Source organism: Ictalurus punctatus, chromosome 20 (genome assembly GCF_001660625.3).
Source record: "Ictalurus punctatus breed USDA103 chromosome 20, Coco_2.0, whole genome shotgun sequence".
Lineage (NCBI taxonomy): Eukaryota > Metazoa > Chordata > Actinopteri > Siluriformes > Ictaluridae > Ictalurus > Ictalurus punctatus.
In genome coordinates this window covers 1807727-1826537 of record NC_030435.2, presented here as the reverse complement: position 1 = coordinate 1826537, position 18811 = coordinate 1807727, and the positions used below count along the sequence as shown (strand labels likewise).

Here is an 18811-nt window from a genome sequence, read left to right as displayed (position 1 = left end):
CACATGTAAAGAAAGCCGGTGGGTAAACCCGGAAGGAAAATAGAGTAACAACAACCGTAATAGACAGTTATGTGAGTTTTATTAAGGTTTTAGCATGTATATTAGATGTGGAGGAGAAGCAGGTTGAGGGCGTGTTGTCCAAAAAAAAGAGTAAGTATTTAATTATTATTTCTGTTTAATGTGTTTGTTTAATGATATCATTTGTGTTTTAATGCCCCGGTGTTTAAGGAATTCGTCGCGACACGTAGTCAGATGGTTAGTGTGAGTTAGAAATGTTAGAAATTTGTTATCGGTCTTAAACACAATATCGGACTGTCTTCAGGCTTGTCATTTTCGATTTTCGGTAAAATCGACGGTTTAAATAGTAATTTATTTGCATGTCAGTGTCGAAAATAAAAAGTCGGTGTCAAAATAAAATAGACGTTCACGTCTGAATCCTATGTGCTTTTGTTGTATTTGATCTAAGATTTTATTTATCAGATGCGACTGTAACAGAAATATTTACTTTTTTTTTTTTTTTTCCAAGTAATTGCATATTGTTTCCCTGCTGTTACATGTGTTTTCTTCCTGTAGGAGTTCAAGAATATGGTTTTGAAAACAAAATGCCAGAGAATTTACTTGCTCTCATCTAACTCAGGCACGCGTGTTGGAGCCGGAGTCGGAACCCGAGCCGGAGCCGTCCGCCTGCTGGCAGAGGGACGGGCTGAAGCAGCAGCAGTATGTCTGGACAGAACGAGTCGTGCTGGTCAGGGGACGAAACTGTGGGTGTCCTCAGGTGTCTCCTCGTGGCCTGGGAGGACTGGGTGGCTTGGGGGAATCTTCAGGACTACCTCAGCTTCCTGGAGTACCTGCTGTGGGTGTTCACGCCCCTGGCCATCGTCTTCATCCTGCCTTTCGTCATTGTCATCCTGCTCTACCTGTCCATCCTCTTCCTGCATGTGTACAAGCGCAAGAACCAGCTGAGAGAGGCCTACTCTTATAACCTGTGGGACTGCGCCAGGAAGACGCTGGCCACGCTGTGGGACGGCCACGGAGCCATATGGCACGGTGTGTATGGCATGGCACGGCACGGCACCGAGGGGCCGGCGGTGGGGGACGGGTCAAAATATTGACAGTAGAACTATTCTATCTTTGTCAAAATGTATAGAAAGTACAGTGTGTGCAGTGAACATAGGAATAGATTTATTTTGTAATACAGTTTAAAAATGACAAATAGAAATAAAATAAGAATATTGTCTAGTAAGGGGAGGACATTATTAACCTCTTTTTTCATATCAGGTTATGAAATCTGTGGTTTAGAGAAGATTCCAGAAGAAGGCCCCGCCCTCATCGTCTACTATCACGGAGCGATTCCCATCGACTACTACTACTTCCTAGCGAGAGTGATCATTCAGAAAGGCCGTGCGTGTCACTCGGTGGCTGATCACTTCCTGTTCAAGATCCCAGGTAAACAGGCAGGATGAAGGAGGTATGGCCCGCCAGTCCTAATGAAGGAGGCGTGGCTTCTGTCAGTCCTAATGAAGGAGGCGTGGCTTCTGTCAGTCCTAATGAAGGAGGTTGTGGCTTCTGTCAGTCCTAATGAAGGAGGAGTGGCTTCTGTCAGTCCTAATGAAGGAGGCGTGGCTTCTGTCAGTCCTAATGAAGGAGGTGTGGCCTCTGTCAATTCTAATGAACTAGGCGCGGCCTCTGTCAGTCCTAATGAACTAGGCGTGGCTTCTGTCAGTCCTAATGAACTAGGCGTGGCTTCTGTCAGTCCTAATGAACTAGGCGTGGCTTCTGGAGGTCCTAACAAAGGAGGTGTGGCCTCTGTCTATTCTTATGAAGAAGGTGTGGCCTCTGTCAGTTGTTGTGAAGGAGGTGTGGCCTCTGTCATTCCTAATGCAGTGTGACTGGTTGTCTGTCTCAGTGAAGGAGGCGTGTTCTCTGTGTCTGTTAGTCTCATTAAAGGAGGTGTGGCCTCTGTGCTTGACAGTCCCAGTGAAGGCACCGTGGCCTTGTCTTCTGCTTTATTTGCATATCGTGTCCTCATAGAACACAAAAATTTCTGGTAGATTTTATAAATAATTTAAAATATGCAAGTAAGAAAAGCGACTTTTCTGACAGCTAATAAACACAGTTAGCGTGATCTCCCTTGCATTATCATCTAATTTATTACTAGCTATATGATAATGTCTTGCTTTTTTTTTTTTTTTTTATACCGTCAGGGTTCAAGCTGCTGCTGGAGGTGTTCAGCGTGATCCATGGGCCGCAGGAGGAGTGCGTGAAGGCTCTGCGCAGCGGTCACCTGCTGGGAATCTCTCCCGGAGGCGTACGGGAGGCTCTGTTCAGCGACGAGACGTACACGCTGCTGTGGGGCAAACGCAAGGGCTTCGCACAAGTGGCCATCGATTCCAAAGTGGTACGTTATCGTAAACACGTCCTGGAAAGTGAGAACTGCATTTCTACATTTTCTGATCCACTAAAGTCCCACTGCTTCGCCTCTTTTCTTTCTCTTCAGCCAATCATTCCCATGTTTACTCAGAACGTCCGGGAGGGATTCCGCTCTCTGGGAAATTTGAGTAAGTCTTGTGTAAGGTCATTCTATAATTCCACCCAGTGTAATGAGTTTAGCATCCTGCTGATGAATCACAAATGTCCTCTTCAGGATTTTTTAGATGGCTGTATGAGAGGTTTCGTCTCCCGATCGCGCCTATCTACGGAGGATTCCCGGTCAAATTCCGCACTTACCTAGGCGACCCCATTCCCTATGATCCCAAACTCACAGCGGCCGAGTTGGCAGAAAAGGTACGGGATCTGAGAGAGTCGTAAATAAATACACACAGAGACCAAGAGAGAGACGCAACTACACACACAGGCTTATACAGAGACTGAGAGTGTCATCCATTAATCCATCCATCCAACCATCAAACTATCTATCCACCCATCCATTCATTCATATGTCCAACCTGCCATACAGCTATCCATCCAATAGCCAACATCTATCCAGTTAATCCATCTAATCAACAACCCATCCATCCATCCATGTTCAACCTACTATACACCCATCCGTTCACTCAACCTACTCTTCTACCATTCATTAATCCCACCAATCATCCCTCCATTCATCCATCCAACTATTCATCCATCCATTCACTCATCCAACCACTTCTCAGCCTATTAATCTATCCATCCATCTCTCCAACCAAACATCCCTTCATTCGTCCATCCATCCAACTAACCAACCAAACATTTGCCCTTCCATCCATCCATGTCTGTCCATTCAGGATCAACAAATCAGTCCATCCATTTCTCCAACCAACCATTCACTCACTCATACATCCATCTATCCAACCGTACATCTATCAAGGATCGATCAGCCGTCTATCATCCATCCATCCATCCATCCAACTGATCAACCTGCCATCCATCCACTCAACCCAACCAACCAACCCATCTTAGGTCATAGTTGTTGTGTTGCACGGATGGACGGACGGACGGCAGGGCAATACGGATGGGCAGGTGGATGGACGGATGGTTGGTTGGATAGATGATGAGTTAGACAGATAGATGGGTGGTTGGATGGATCCATCCATCCATCCATCCATTCACTCAACCTACTCTCCTAGCATTTTGTGAATCCCACCACCCATTCCATTCAATCAGCATCCTACCGACCTTTCATCCCTCCATCCACACATACAACCACTTCTCAACCTGTTAATCTGTCCAATCAATCCATCTCTTTAACCACTCATCCATCTGTCTATCCGTCCATCCATCCAACCACCCATCCATCTGTCCAACTCCTCATCTATCCAACCAACCATCCGTCCATCCACCTGCCCATTCATATCGCCCTGCCGTCCGTGCGACACAACAGCTATGACCTGAGATCATCAGTACGAATGCTGGTGTCCTCATTGGTGCCTCACAGAGCAGTCAGTCATATCGTGGCAAAAAATGCCTTACTTCATAAAATATGCAGTTGATTATAATAATTTCTCCAATCCGAACCTTTCTTCAGGTGCAGGCAGCGGTTCAAGAGCTTATCGACCGACACCAAAAGATACCCGGCAGCATCCTACGAGCTCTCCTGGAGCGATTCCACATGCGCCCCAAAGACGAATAACACGAAGTTCTTTCAGGTGCTCTACGACCGATTGCACAGCACGCCTGAAGAGGAACGGCACGGCTTCCTCTCGGGCTAAAAAAAAAAACAAAACTCTACGACTTTTATTCCCAGCATAACTTTAACAGAGAACTGGAAGTGCTACCAAATTAATATATCCTCTAGATGTGTGATCTTTTGATGTTACTGATATTCGTGGCATGGGCACGTCGGCAAATGTCACCGAAAAAAAACAAAACAAAAGGAATCTCTAATAACGGTGTGTATTATGTCTCGTGTGCACATGAAGTGGAAGACCGTGCATCGTGTGTTTCTTATGTTGTTTTTCGTTTGTTTGTTTTTTTACTTATTTGCACACTTCGATCGTTTTGAAGGACCACTGCCAAAACAAACGAGGCCTTTTGGTTACTTGATGTCAGAAATGACGAAATGGCTTTTAGAGCTGGTGCGATTTTAAAATGAACGTATTTCTTACATATAAAAAAAAAATGTCACGATTGACATAATAATGGGAAAAATACTTTTTAAATGAAACATACTGTGATTATCTGTGATTCGGGACTGAATGGGATATACTGCGTTTGACTGTGAAGGTCGTTTGGCTCAAAATCTTTCGGATTATTCTCGATTTTTCTTGTTTTAAGATGGCATGGTTCTGCTAAAATCAAGGCTTGATTAATAATAATAATAAGAAGAAGAAGAATACCGAGCTGTCACATTAATGAGGGAAATCACAACATTCCTGGAATATGAACACTTGACCAGCAGAACAACTACTAAGCATCATGATTATTGCTTTTATATCTGCGATTTTATTGCATCCGACTTCTAAAAGGTGTTTTAAAAGGTGTTTGGTATGATTTTCTGAATAGGAAAAATACATACACACTTATACCAAGTTGCCAGTTTTAGATGCATCTACCTACCTATCTTTTATATGATGTAACCCTACAGTCAGGTCGTGCTTTTATAGGAAAATAATCAACCATTGTGTGGTGTGATAAAGTGGAGTTACTGTTACCGCCCAGAAAAAAAACTTTCAAAGATCAGAGCGCACGACAAACGGAGTTATCGACTCCCGAAAGAAGGAATCGATTCTGAACGGCTGAATCGAGTCGTTAGTGATTCCAGACTTTACTTCCTGTACTGACCTACGTAGGTTCGTAACAAAAAGCCCCGCCTCTGGTCTTCATCGGCTGCACGCCGACGGCGGTAGACCGATCACGACAGACTGATACGCCTGACCAATCAGAGCAGAGCATGCTCTCTGAAAGGAGGAGTTTAGAACGAATCCTTTAGAACGGATCATTTAAAGAGTCGTTTGTGACACTGGGGGGGGAAAAAAAGGTAACGCTGCAGTTTAAATTATGAGCGCGTTAAAGTGGACCTCGGATGCGTGTAAATCGATCGGTATAAGACCTCAAACAAAATTAGGCACGTTTCAGAACGTGCTCTTTAATTAGAATTAAAAATAAAAATAAAAATCGCAGTATGTTGGAAAACTTAGTTACAGCTTCGCCTGTTACAAAACGCTGACGCTGGAGACTCCTTCCACGAGCGTTAAATAAACACGTCCTGACATATCAACAAATCTACACGTGTCAGGATGGATATAAGTGCGTGATACAAGTCAATACAGCAAGTTGCTATAGAAACGATAACGTATCAGAACGAGCGCATTGATATAAATGTGCGATTTGGAGCTGCGCTACTGTCACAGCCGCTGTCGGAGAAAATTAATCAACACACTTCTGACCAATCGGTAATTGTATATCTACACGGTAGGTGGATCTGATAAACCGGCAACTCCGTATACATATCGATGATTATGTACATAATATCTAAAGCATCGTAGTGGGAACAAACACCCGACTGCTTTTTGTTCTTCTTGAACCTTCTGTCTGTCCGTAACGTCGTTATTAATGAAGGAATGTGTTATCTTTGTGCAGATGAGCTCATTGTTAGCCCCGCTAGCACTTCAGAGCTTACTGTTTCTGTAATGGACTGGGGAGCGTGAGCACGAACACGGCGATGCAAAGCGCATCCGTGTGACCATCGTGCGGCGTGTGACCCTGTACTGATCCGCCCAGTGGTGCACTAATTGTAGATGAAAAAACGCTAAAAATAAAAACGTATTTTTTTGATTAGGTCTGGGTCAGTTATTGCTCGTTCATTTGCTCATTGTACACCAAGAGCAGCTGCTTTTTTCCATCAGCTCCTACCAATTAGGGACCTTTTTAAAAGCGCTTGATTACGGAACGCCTCCGGGCGTATTCGAATTTTACGCAAGCTGTAACTGGAAGTCTCTGCCACAGGCTGCATTTATAACTTGTTTCAAGCTTGAATTTTTTTTTTTTTCTTCTCCGTTGCTGAGTCGTACAACCCTACAGTGTTTTTTTTTTGTTTGTTTGTTTTTTGTTTTTTAAAGAATTTAGCATTCAGAAATTCGGTCTTGAAAGCTGCGGTCTGGAAAGAAGAAGCTGGATCGGATTGAGATCTGGGGAAATCGGAGGCCGAGTCAACACCTTGAACTCTTCGTCGTGTTCCTCGAACCGTTCCTGAACTATTTCTGCAGTGTGGCATGACGCGTTATCCTGCTGAAAGAAGACACTGTTAGGGAATACCGTTACCATGAAGGGGTGTACCCGGTCTGCAGCGATGTTTAGGTAGGTGGTACGTGTCAAAGTAACATCCACATGAACGCGGAACGTTCCTCAGAGCATCACACTACCTCTGCCAGCTCACCTTCTTCCCGTAGTGCATCCTGGTGCCGTCTCTTCCCCAGGTAAGTGACACCTTCTTCCATTACTCCATGGTCCAGTACTGATGCTCACGCACACGTGACCCTATCGCCTTGGACCACTTTTGGTAGGTACTAACCACTACATACGGGGAACACCCCACAAGACCTTTTCCTATTGGGAAATTATTTTCTTCTTAGAACCTGGAACCTCTGAGGTTTTCAACACTTGGCTAACTATTCTTAGAACCTTTTTTCTTTTAAGTTAGCAGTCAGCAGTTCTTCGTCAGCTTTGTTTAATAATGAAGGGTTCGTTACACTCTGAACCCTTTCGTAGAACGTCCTTGCAACAGAGAGTTTCCGTATCATACAGGATTCCACGTAGAACCGTTTTCCGAGGCTTAATTATCCAATAAATCTTTCGGACCCCTCCGAGAACCCATTTCTCCTGTTAACTAGGCACGTGTGCAGGACAAACTCCGAATTATCGTGCGTTCTTTTCCTTTTTAAATCCTAGAACCTGCCGGGAGTTTTTTAAAAAAATAATAAAATAAATGATTTCAAGGGGGAATGACATGATCGTGAAGTGGGCGGGGCTTAAAGCCATCTTCGAAGCTGCTCTGTTTCAGGTCCAGCGATCGCACCTGGTGGATTTCTGTTTCTTCGGTAGGATTCACGAATGAAACGGAATCCAGTTCGAGCACACGTCTGAGCAGGTCGGGGTTCAAGGTTAAAGGTCAAGGGTCCGATCATGGCTCTTAACATCTCTTAAAATCTTCAGCTTTTCGCCTGAAAAGAACGTGGCGAGGGAGACGTATAAAATGACCACAGTGTACTTTATTAAATGAATTTGGTACTTTTGTGTTGCATTAGAATCAAATAAAAATTTACAAAAATCCAATATATACAAAAATGTAATGCTCTTTTTGTCTTATTCTTCAATATACAATAAAATCAGGTAACAGAGTCGATGCATTTGAAGCACTTTCATCACACAATGCAACTTAGACCAATAATGAACAGGTTTTTTTTTTTTTGTATCTTTTTTGCAAATTTTTATTTATTTATTTTTTTTCCCCATTTAATACGTCAAGTACACCACACTAGTTTAGATTTTTAATCTGAATTACGCCATATGGTACCGCCATTTTCTTGGCGTTTCATCGCCGCCTTCTAGTCAACATACACCCTTTTTACAGTCAGGACTCAAAAAAGGAATGTTTGTTTAAACATGTACAGTTGCATACATTTATTTACAGTTGAACAGCCGTTTGCGGGTCACGGCTGTCGGCGAGCTTCCGAGAACATCTGTACACCTGTATTAACATCTGCGTTAATTTGAACACGTCTATCCAAAGTTCACCAAACTACTGTGCTTGTACTAATTCCAAGTGCTCTGGAGGTAACCACTAATTAGACCAAACAATGTGGACTTTTTTTTATTATTATTATTATTATTATTATTATTTTCCCCCACCCCTTATGGCATTTTATTTCATCTAATTATCTAATTCTAACGGTGAGGGACGACCATATATGTGTTATTCGATAGAACACGTCGAATCTTTGAGTCTGCATACACATCAAAGTTAAAAAAAAAAAATTAAAAAATTTTTAAAAAGCAAATAGTCACACTTTCTGCACCACTTCTTCATCAATTCGAAGCTTTCACAAGCTGTAACAGTCATCATCATCATGATCATCATCGTCATCATGTCTTTTGATTGTTAGACTGCAAAATGAGCTCAATTGGTGTCACGTGTGAAATCCACCTGCAGTAGAAGCACAGTAACTCGAATGAAATGAATAATAATAATAATTTAAAAAAAAGAGCAATGGACGACTTTGCACCATCACTGGCGAGGGAAATATGAAGGAAAAAAAACCAACCGGTTCATTTAAGGCAAATAAAATTGATAGAAGCAGCAATGAATGAATGAATGAATGAATGAATGAATGAATGAGCAAGCGGTCTTCCTGACTGTCCTACGTTGCGTTTAGTGTATCTGAAGTCCCGGTTTTGAGCTCGGATTTCCTAACGAGTTGGGTATAAACAGCAGAACCCCCACCTGCCGACATCTCCGTTAGAACTACATTATTTCATTTGGCAGCAGAATCCAATCCAGGGTTACGATCCATCCTCAACGACCCAACAGTGGTTCTCGCGACCTTCGGGGCGCTGGACCCTGACAGAACCGCTATCACTACGCTCTGTTAATAACCTCCGTCTTAGGACCATCTACTCCATTCACCAACAGATGGAGGTGCTCTGTTTACTACACCCTCTTGAGGTAGGTTATTACCATTTACAGTCTTTCCAGAGAGACAGAAACGGTAGTTAATGGATACTTTATTCAAATAAACCTAAATACACCGATACAGTACGACGTGTGCGACGATCTCACACGTCCTGCTAGTCAACTACATATAAGTTTTACAATATAGATACGCTCTTACGAAGAAAAAAAGTTAAGACTAGTGTTTCCCTATGAGAAAGGGTTCCGAATAGGAAATCAAGAACCCAGAATTATCCGATAAACCCTTAAAGAACCTTTGAAGAACCGTTTTTTTTTTTTTTTTTCCTCCCCCCCCCTAAGAGTCTACCAAGTACAAAGACGGTTTGCTAAATTTAAAAAGCCTGACAGGTTCTAGGTATTAAGAAGAAAATAATCACCAATAATTTGGAACCATACACGTACACAGTTAATACCTACACAAAAAAAAAAACAGCGTTCTTTAAAGGTTCCCTAGGAAAATGAGAACCGTATATATCCGAAGAACCTTTGAGGAACACTTTAGGTGTAATTGGAACGGTTAGCTTATTGAATTAAGAGCAAACCTTAATACTACTGCAGTCCCGAAATGTTTTCCAACGGCACTAAAGCGTTACTTTCCCGGAACCCTCATCATTAAGGTTCCATCTAGTAACCCCTGAAGGGTTTGTCCTTTGGGAGAAATCCATGAAGGTTCTACGTGGAACCGTAAGCGTTTCACGTAGAAACCTTTAGAAAGCTTGAAGTGTTAACCAGCCAAACATCCTCTAAGGAGATGTTTTTTAAGGAGTGTACTTCCTGTTTCCTGTCTGGTACTTACTGGACCACCAAGTGTTCTGACTGACAAGTGGAGTCTCTTTGGGATCCTTTTCATACCGGGATTCACAACGTGAATCCCAACAAACGCTGTCTTCTGTGCTTGGATAGGCTTGTACGTCTCTCTCCAGTCGAAACAGACAAACGTCTACCTTTTAAGAACTTTTCCACTCGAGGAACCGGGGACCATTTTCGTCGGTGCTTTTCTGTGCACGAGGAAGTACTGGTGCTAAAGGTTACTGCAGTAAACGTTACCGATTGGTCAAAAGCACGCTTTAAGAGAACCACCAAGCAGATTACTAAGAGTCCTGCAACGGGGTGGGGATGCAAAACAGAAACGTTTTAATTCTCCGTCTGGATCATTGCGTAACTTCTGGCTCACGTGGTCTGATGTTATGACTGCACCGATCCGATCTATGATACGATATCGATATCAGAGCTCCAACGATCAACCGCTACCCGATAGAGCTGTCTTTACAGCATCTGTCTGCTCTTGGCAAGTTCTGAAAAAGATCAGGGAGAGCTTTGAGCTCTGAACACATCACATGCGTTCAGAGCATAAGATACGCCAAGGGGGTCAGGGATCGATGCGAAATCCAATTCAACATGAAACCACTCCAGCGTGAGAGGCCGATATCGCTTCGGCCTCGCTTTATATACATCACAAAAGCCCCAGGTTGATAAGCAGAAATAAAAAATAAGCCGAGAACTGGAGTGCATACGGAAAGACATTCAGAAAATGTTCGAAGAACCACTATACGGAGGTACGGAATAAATGAAGTTTGGGAGAAAACGTCACGCTTGAAATCGGAGTCCAGAACTCCTCCAGCCCAAGCGCTCAGAGTCTTTCTCTACAATCACTCTCGTTGTCGTCTAGTCGACAGCATGGTCTACATTCTCAACTCCTGATTCGTACGCAAAAGGATTGGGGATGATCCTCGGTGCTTGAGGGAGTATTTGGACATCGTAGAAAGGTATAAAGGTCCGACATGCCAACCCGAGATTTGTTCATGAGGACGTGAAGGATGACGGCGAGACGCCAGTGCCGACGGGAACAGGTCAGCCGGCTCCGGCGGCTCTAGGACGAGCGCTTGCACAACCTCGACATGAACATCAACATCGCTGAGAAAACAGACGGTATCTCGTGTTGACACACTGGCTGATCAAACAAGCGTGTGGAAGGTTTCAAACACACACACAAATACACACACACACACACACACACGGGCATTTCAGTACATAACGATAGATCCGAATCAGATTCGGGAATTTCACAGTCTTCTTGCGTCTATGCTTCCGTGGGTAAACGTTTTCACGTCGCGATGCTCGTAATTCTTCTGGTAGTCATGTTGTGTCTCGCTCAAGGAGGTTTTTCGGAGGTTATCTGGATGAAGGTCTCGTTCAGAGTTTTGTAACGGTCTGTCACTGTAAAAATATAAATAAATAAATAAATAAATAAATAAATAAAAGGTAACAGACACACACACACAAAAAAAAAAAAACAAACAATGAAAATGCTGATTGCAAAGAAACAAAGGAAGTGAGTCTGACTAGAGGGCATGGGCATGTGGAAGGGGGAGGGGAGGGGAGGGTCAATGAATCTTTGATTGTTTTATTTACATGTCTTTATTGGACTAAACAGTCGTACTAAATTGCTCGACGATACAGAAATCTTCACGTTACTGGCAGGGTCCTGGATTTAAACCTCACCTCGTCACATCTTAATCGCTCGACTGGACTTCTGACTTCTAACTCTGATCGTAAATGGAATCGAATCTACGGCGCTATCGTCGTCACCTTCACACGGTGGTTAATGGCATACAGTGAAGCATTGTGCGGTTCATAAAACCACAGCCAAACTGTGGCGTGCGTGCGTGCGTGTGTGCGTGTGTGCGTGCGTGCTACGCGTGTGCCCGATGTTAAAAAAGGATCGCGGTTTGTGACATCATCGTGGCGCCGCTACCGGACGATGACAAAGCGCACTCGTCGAGTCACGCTGATGAGCTGGAAATTTGCGATTTGGTTCCGCTCACACGATAGGTTTGACTTGGAGTCGGAATGGGAGGCCAAATTGGCGCCGAATGAGTGGTTCGGTGCACGTCGTGGCGTTGGATCTGAATGAGAATTTTAGCTGTGGCGAGACATGGAGACTTCTGTTCAGACCAAGCTAGTCAACAAACATGACCAGGAAAACACAAACAGATAGGACGGCATTTCTATCTGCCATGTCATTTAGTCTTTCTTCAGACCGTCATTTGGTGAACCAAATGACTGGACATAGGAATGGGATAGGGTTTTGTTTCGTTTTTTTTTTTTTTTACCTCAAAGAAATAAACGCTTTAAAAAACGGTTGTGAAGTGGGTGGCATTGTTAGTCTGCGTGGAGGTTCGCATGTGTGTTTGTCCCAATGTCCGTGTGGTGGTTCTTTGGGTTCTCCAGTCCCCTCTTAAAACTGCCAGTAGGTGAACTGGCTGATCTGCATCACCCCTAGGTGTGTATGGGTGTCTAGTATCTTGCGACAGAATGGCGTCCCATCCAGGATCTTTTCCCGTCTCACACCTGGTTTTCCAGGGGTAGACTTCAGGATCAGGATAAACTGGTTACTGAGGATGAATGAATGAATGAATGAATGAATGAATGATTCCCATCCACACACTCAACCTTGATCTGAACTGAACTGAACGCAGGGGTAGCGTCGGAAAAGTTCCCGTCCACGATGTGTCAAATTATTGTGTATTTACTGTGCGACTGAATCTTGAGAATATTGTGAATCCTGGCACATGCCTAGCACGCACACAAGTTCATCGAAATCCTGATATAAAATGAAATACAATTACGTCACATGTCTAAAGAAAGACAACGGACGCCCTTGTCCGAGTCTAACAACGCAGGACATCGAGATCGCATCCAGAACTTCAGACTTGTACCTTTTTTTTTTTTTTAGTTCCCCCCAGTACAGGAACCATTTTTGCTGTGCTCAAGTCTTGTGCTTGTCGTACGGCGTCCTCTCCCGTCGTCCCCGTCGTCCCCGTCTTCGCCTCCTATAAAAAGACACTAAGAAGCACTTTTAACTGAAAGAGACTGGATGGTTGTTTTTTTCCCCTTTTTTGGGAGATTTAAAGATACAGCGTTGTGTTTCTGTAGACGCGGCACGTGAACCGGTGGGCGCCGTGTCCGGTACTGCCGAGCGAATACACACCTACACAGACGATCGTGATCAGAAACAGTCGTGCGAGTTCACACAGACTCGTGAAGAACACTGTATCTTTAATCTTTTGGAGGTGGAATCCATCCGGGCTGTTGTGGATTGCTCTGTGTTGTGTGTGTGTGTGTGTGTGTGTGTGTGTGTTTCTCAGTACATACATGTGTGTGTGTGTGTGTGTGAGCGTTTCTTGAGACATCCATATCAGCCAGCGTGAGCCGAGCTGCCAGGAAGCGTTTTCTTGGCCTGGTTCCTTCTCCAGGAGAGAAGTTGTGTGTTTGAGCCTGGGTCAGTCCTGCGTGGCTTTCTTTCATTCACTTTTTTAATTTTTTTAATAATTTTTTTTAATACAATATTCAAGTAGATGATTGAAATGCTGCCCTGTTTTTTTTTTTTTTTTTTTTTTAAATTTTTTTTTTAGTTTTTTTTATGTACAGTTTACTGGCAGAGACTCCAGGTCCACCACGTCCACTGTGGAGTCCAGTATGGACCAGGATTTTTTTGGCACTGCGAGAGTTTTGCTGATGTCAGACGACTCGTGGGTTTCAGCACCCCTCACCCTGGCGAGTTTCTTTTTGTCTCCACGAGTTTTATCAGCACTAGACTAGGTCACCTGCTTGTCCTCCTGTTGTCCAGGTAATGTCGCTATTCCAGGATGCGTTATGGCAGATTTATAATTATAATTTAAAGGCCTGAACAACAGTAAATATATTTAGATGGCCAAAAAAGGCGTAGTGTCGAGGAGTTAACTCCAGCGAATAAGCTTATGGACGGACTGTAGTGTCTGCAGACGAGATATCTGCTCCACACCGAGAGGGGGGGGGGGGGGGGGGGACATATTCCCTGATAAGTAAAAAAAAAAAAAAAAATTGAGAAAACCTGAATCAATGAAGAAAAAAAAAAAGACTAAAAAAATACCAATCCTTACACCAGTGAACATGTTGTGCCTATTTGTTTGTGTTTATATTTTTTTCTTGTTTTTTTTTGCTGTCGTTTTTTTTTCTTTTTCTCCACTTTTTTTTTTAAAATTCTTCCTTCCGTCCATGACAATCAATATCATGGCTAAATGCTATGGGCTTGACAGTCCCGCTCCGCTAGTCATGTTATTGCCACAGTCCTGCTGTTAATGGATGATAACCTATAAGATTCCACGTACCAAGCTGTGGAAAAGTGGGTGAGCTACAACGTGGTCTCGTACTCCAGCCGCTCCTGGACGAGCATGTCGTCCTTGTACTGCAGTCGAGGTGGCGTGGGCGAGTTAGCGATAGCCAAGATGGCTCTGCGTATGCCGCGGTCCAGCACGTGCCTTTCCCAGGCTGGGTATCGGTTCCTGCATACGTCTATTCTGATCACGGTTTCGTCCACGCGATGGGTGCGAGAGGATGGCGTGGACGGAGCTGTGGGACGAACTTGAAAAACAGGAGCGCATCCGTCTCGCTCGGTGTACTTAGCATCGCGATCAGCGTCCCTTGCCAGCGTGCCACCCCTGTTGGAGCGAAGGGAATTGGTGGCACCTTCGGTTGGCATGGCGAAGCCGGTAGTGACGTTGGTATCGTCCAGCTGGCTCAGGCTGGCCGAGCGTCCAAATCGCGGCCCGTTAGGATGGAAGAAAGCGTAGTACATGAGCATGAAGACGATTCCTGTGAAGAAGCTGGAAAAGATGACGCACAGGGCAGGAACAGCGAAGGCGTCGGTGCCCAGCGGTGAGCGGTACAGATACCAGAGCGCGCTGAGCGCTGCGTTTTCCAACAAGATGACCAAGTAGTAGATGAAGAGGCGGCAGCGCGTGCGGCCCTCCTTCACGTTGAACCAGCTGAAGATGTAGATGATCCCCACCACCATGTCAAAGACAATCTCCTCCCACTTGGTGACGCAGAACTCGGTCTCGCAGTGCACGATCCAGAAGGTCATGATGCACCAATGTAGCACGATGAAAATTCCGAAGTACAGCTGGAACACGGAGGCGAACAGGGCAAAGGTCACGACACGTGCCGCGATGGTGAAGAAGTGCCAGCAGAATTGAATGATGACGGCCAGGTAGCTGACGGGCTTCTTGTCGTCACGTGAGTCCCGTAAAGCCTTCTGGTAGGACGCCAGAGCCCAAGCCAAGGACACCAGAGAGGCAGCGGCAGTCATTCCTGAAACCCAACAAGAGAACATACATACGTGAGCTGTTACGTCGCTTTTACAGGGAGAGTTGACTGAATAATGCTGCTGATTAGGCACAGCTAAAAATGGGCTGTTATGCTAACCGACGCCTACTAAGTTTGATTCTTTATTTACACCATTAGCATTCCTGAAAAACAAAGGAAACTTTGGAAAGAAAATGATTTGGAAGTTTTTGTTCACCGACTAAACAATGCTAACCCTGCTAATCACGAGACCTAGCTAAGAGCTACCAATAATGCTAACTTCAGTGCCAACTAGCTTGAGATTTCACCTCAGAAACACTGTGAGAGTTAACAAACTTTTAAATCCAAAATGCATGTAGTGCTTTACTGAACGATGCTAGCATGATGATGCACTGCTAACATCTAAGCTATGGATCGTTATGCTAGCATTGTTCAGCAAAACAATACATCATTTTGGACCGATTAGCATTTTCATTGCTTAGTATTCCTTTAAAAAAGAACTTTTTGTGTGTGTGTGTGTGTGGAAAATACTGTTAAGATGAACTGATCTCGATGATTTCAATCTAATCTAGCGCGATAAGGGATTTTGGTTTAAATATGTGAAGCAAATACACGCCAGGAGAAGAGCAGGCGGTCGATCAACTCCGCAAATACGTTTATTGTTTCTTTATTACATCTTTGAGCATTCATGGCTCCTGAGAACACGAGTGCTAATAAAAAAGAACAGGCTAATAAAAGGTGGTAAGTGTGGTTCATTCATCCTGCTTCATATACTGATTCTCTGGAATTACAAAAACCCCGAGCAGCGCCGAGGCTTCAAACCAAATTGGAACTGAAATGTGGAGAATGAATCATGAGGAGGGTTGAACATCATTAGCTCCGTCGAGTCTCCTCAGAGGAATGTCTTATTTACGCTCGTAGATCGGCCGTGTGATGTCTGAGCGTGACGCTAACCGCGCGGCGGCTCGGTGATGATGGAGGCAGTGGATTACGGGAGAAAATGCGACTTGACGGAGTCTAATAACGACTACAGTAAAGACTAGAAAACAGCAGGAGCCTGAAGTTATAGCAGAGAGAGAGAGAGAGAGAGACGCACCAAAGACAAACAGTACTTCGAACAATAAGACATGACGATAATATTGCAAACCGTGATAAAATATTAGAAAATATTAGATATTAGAGCGTTACGGGAGCAGGAAGACAAGGTGCTGTGTTATAATATACAGCATATCTCTCTTTTATCAAAGGAAACATCTTCAGGAAGTCCGTTCGGCTTAACTGGCTACCACTGGACGATTAAAACGATCTGGATGGCTGAACAGAGAGCAATCAGCAGACAATCGGCAGACGCCAACTGCAATGACTTTCATTCATCCTTTCCTGAAATCCAGCAATGCAGACACAGCGGGAAGATAAAACGTCAATGAGAGGGCAGTCGAGAGAGAGAGAGAGAGAGAGAGAGAGAGAGAGAGAGCATTCTCGTCCATTCACGTCCACTGCTACACAGTGTGAGGAGTAACGTCTCATGTTACACCGCTCACACGGCTTACAACGTCTCCATTATTAAAAGCAGCTTCATGTCAATGCGCTCTGAAACGACACGCAGTAACATTCGGATATTGGATATTTTAAGAACGATCTGATTGGACGGAAGGTGTTCATTACGTAAGGACTTTAGGAACACACCACGGGCCATGCCGTTATAGGAAAATAATCCACACGGGAAGAATATGTCATGCTTTTTAACCGTTTATAGTTACATTTAGACTTGCGTTATAGTAGCGATACGCTAGTCCATGGGTGTCCAGTCTTATCTGCAGTGGGCCCCGGTATGGGTGCAGGTTTTCATTCAAACCGAGCAGGAGCCTTTCCGGGTAAGACTGGACACCCCTCCACTAGAATCTCTTGAAGTTAACAAGACAACAATAATAAAAATAATAATAAAAAAACAACTTCGAGATCTGGATCAGATATATACGAGAGAATATATATCGGATATCGGATCCACCTGTAACCGATGATTAAAAAGGTCTGAGCTGGATTTGGAAAAGAAATGTATAGTTGGAACTGTAAATAGAGTTTACATATAGAGACACTATTATGTTTAAATGCCAGTGTTATTTTGTTTCGTTTTGTTTGAGGAACATTAAAGATTCGTAGCTTTTAAAGAAAACGGTATCGGTATCGGTATCGGTCGATACTCAAGGTTTCAGTAACGTATCGGAAAAGAAAAAGCAGAAAACGCAGCATCGTGCCGTCTTTAGTTACTATAGAAACAATACCACACGAGAATATAATGCTCTTATTTAGGTTTTTATTATTTACCTTCTGACTTGAGAATTCAGCAGCACCGTGGTAGAACTTTGCTACAACGGCCGCTCAGAAAAAAGGAAAGAAAGAAAAAAAAAAAAAAGGGAATTGAATTGTTCTTCTGGCCTTTTTAAACACCAGGGATCACCACAGTCCATTTCATTTGCTATCTCGGTGAAACGTATCTACCTCCTGCTTCCCTCCTAATTACTTTTTTTCCCTCAAAGCAGATCGAAGGAGATCTGGTTTGTTCCTTCTCCTCCTCCATGCTTCTCTGTCTTCTGGAGGGCTGGGATGAAAAGAAGAAGTGAACATCATATGTGTCACAGATGACAGAAAATCAGCCTTTCGGAAATAAACAGAGTTATTAGATACACGTGTGTGTGTGTGTGTGTGTGTGTGTGTGTGAGATTCAGCCTGTACTCAAGCCAGAGTATATTTACAAATCGGTCGGTTCACTGAGCTTATTTTTGACGCCTTATTTATATATTTAACCCACTTAGATTAAATCCAGCCCATTAGGAACCCGACGTGGTTTAATGACTACTTTGTGAAGTGGGATAATTAACGTGCAGAGGCCAGGCTGTAATTTTTCTCCTCTGTGCTTCACTCTGAAGCCCGCAGACTCGCTTCGTCTTCTTCTTCTTCTTCTTCTTCTCCTCCTTTACGTCTTTCGCCCTGCTTCCCTCCCTCCCTCCCTCCCTCCCACCCTCCTTCCCTCATCCTTCCCACCCTCGTGCGCATGCAGCACATCCTGAGGAGACGGTCGCCACGGGAACCGAGGCCGAGTCAGGGAGGTGACGTAATGCTCCCGTCTCCTCGTGGAGGCTGCGGTAATTCAGGACAGGCACAGAGGGAGGAGAGAGAGCGAGAGAGAGAGAGCGTGTGAGTGTGTGTGTGAAACCTCACCGCAGTGTCTTCTGTTAAACCTCCTCTTAAAGAATTTAGCAGGAATCTCCCACCTCAGTGATGGATCTCTGATGCAGTCCATTATTTCAGCTCGAGTTATTTTTGATTAATTTTTTTTTTACGAACTGAAGGTTGCTCCATTTATAAGACAATAAGACACGCCCCCTACGTTTTGTCTGCTTATAGAACAAAAATCAATATTTAGCTTCTGTGGCTTTGCTAGATGTACACGTGGGATTCTTCCTCGTTATAAAACATTCTCTAATCAGATTGTCACGTTAAACCTCAAAGCTCCGCCCCTGAAATTTATGGCGGTCCGCA

General features: G+C 44.0%; 2 protein-coding genes across 2 annotated transcripts in view; one reads left to right on the top strand and one right to left on the bottom strand.

The window, feature by feature from the left end:
• The first annotated feature begins 15 nt into the window (after positions 1-15).
• tmem68 (transmembrane protein 68) lies at positions 16-6255 on the top strand. Its single transcript, XM_017495406.3, has 7 exons — positions 16-150; positions 638-1047; positions 1279-1446; positions 2205-2398; positions 2498-2558; positions 2645-2784; positions 4004-6255. Exons 2-7 carry the CDS (start codon positions 720-722, stop codon positions 4106-4108), a joined length of 996 nt encoding a protein of 331 aa, XP_017350895.1. The 5' UTR covers positions 16-150; positions 638-719; the 3' UTR covers positions 4109-6255.
• A 7706-nt stretch (positions 6256-13961) lies between these two features.
• Positions 13962-18811, bottom strand: part of xkr4 (XK related 4) — a 38234-nt gene continuing 33384 nt past the window's right edge. Inside the window, exon 3 of the mRNA XM_047162444.2 lies at positions 13962-15277. Coding sequence (XP_047018400.2) covers positions 14319-15277 — 959 coding nt within the window. The 3' untranslated portion in view covers positions 13962-14318. The remainder of the gene's footprint in view (positions 15278-18811) is intronic.

Coding starts and splice junctions, on each gene's coding strand:
- tmem68 (XM_017495406.3), top strand. CDS start 720: ATGTCTGGACAGAACGAGTCGTGCTGGTCAGGGGACGAAACTGTGGGT. Junction 1,447..2,204: donor CTTCCTGTTCAAGATCCCAG/GTAAACAGGCAG, acceptor TTATACCGTCAG/GGTTCAAGCTGCTGCTGGAG. Junction 2,399..2,497: donor TGGCCATCGATTCCAAAGTG/GTACGTTATCGT, acceptor CTTTCTCTTCAG/CCAATCATTCCCATGTTTAC.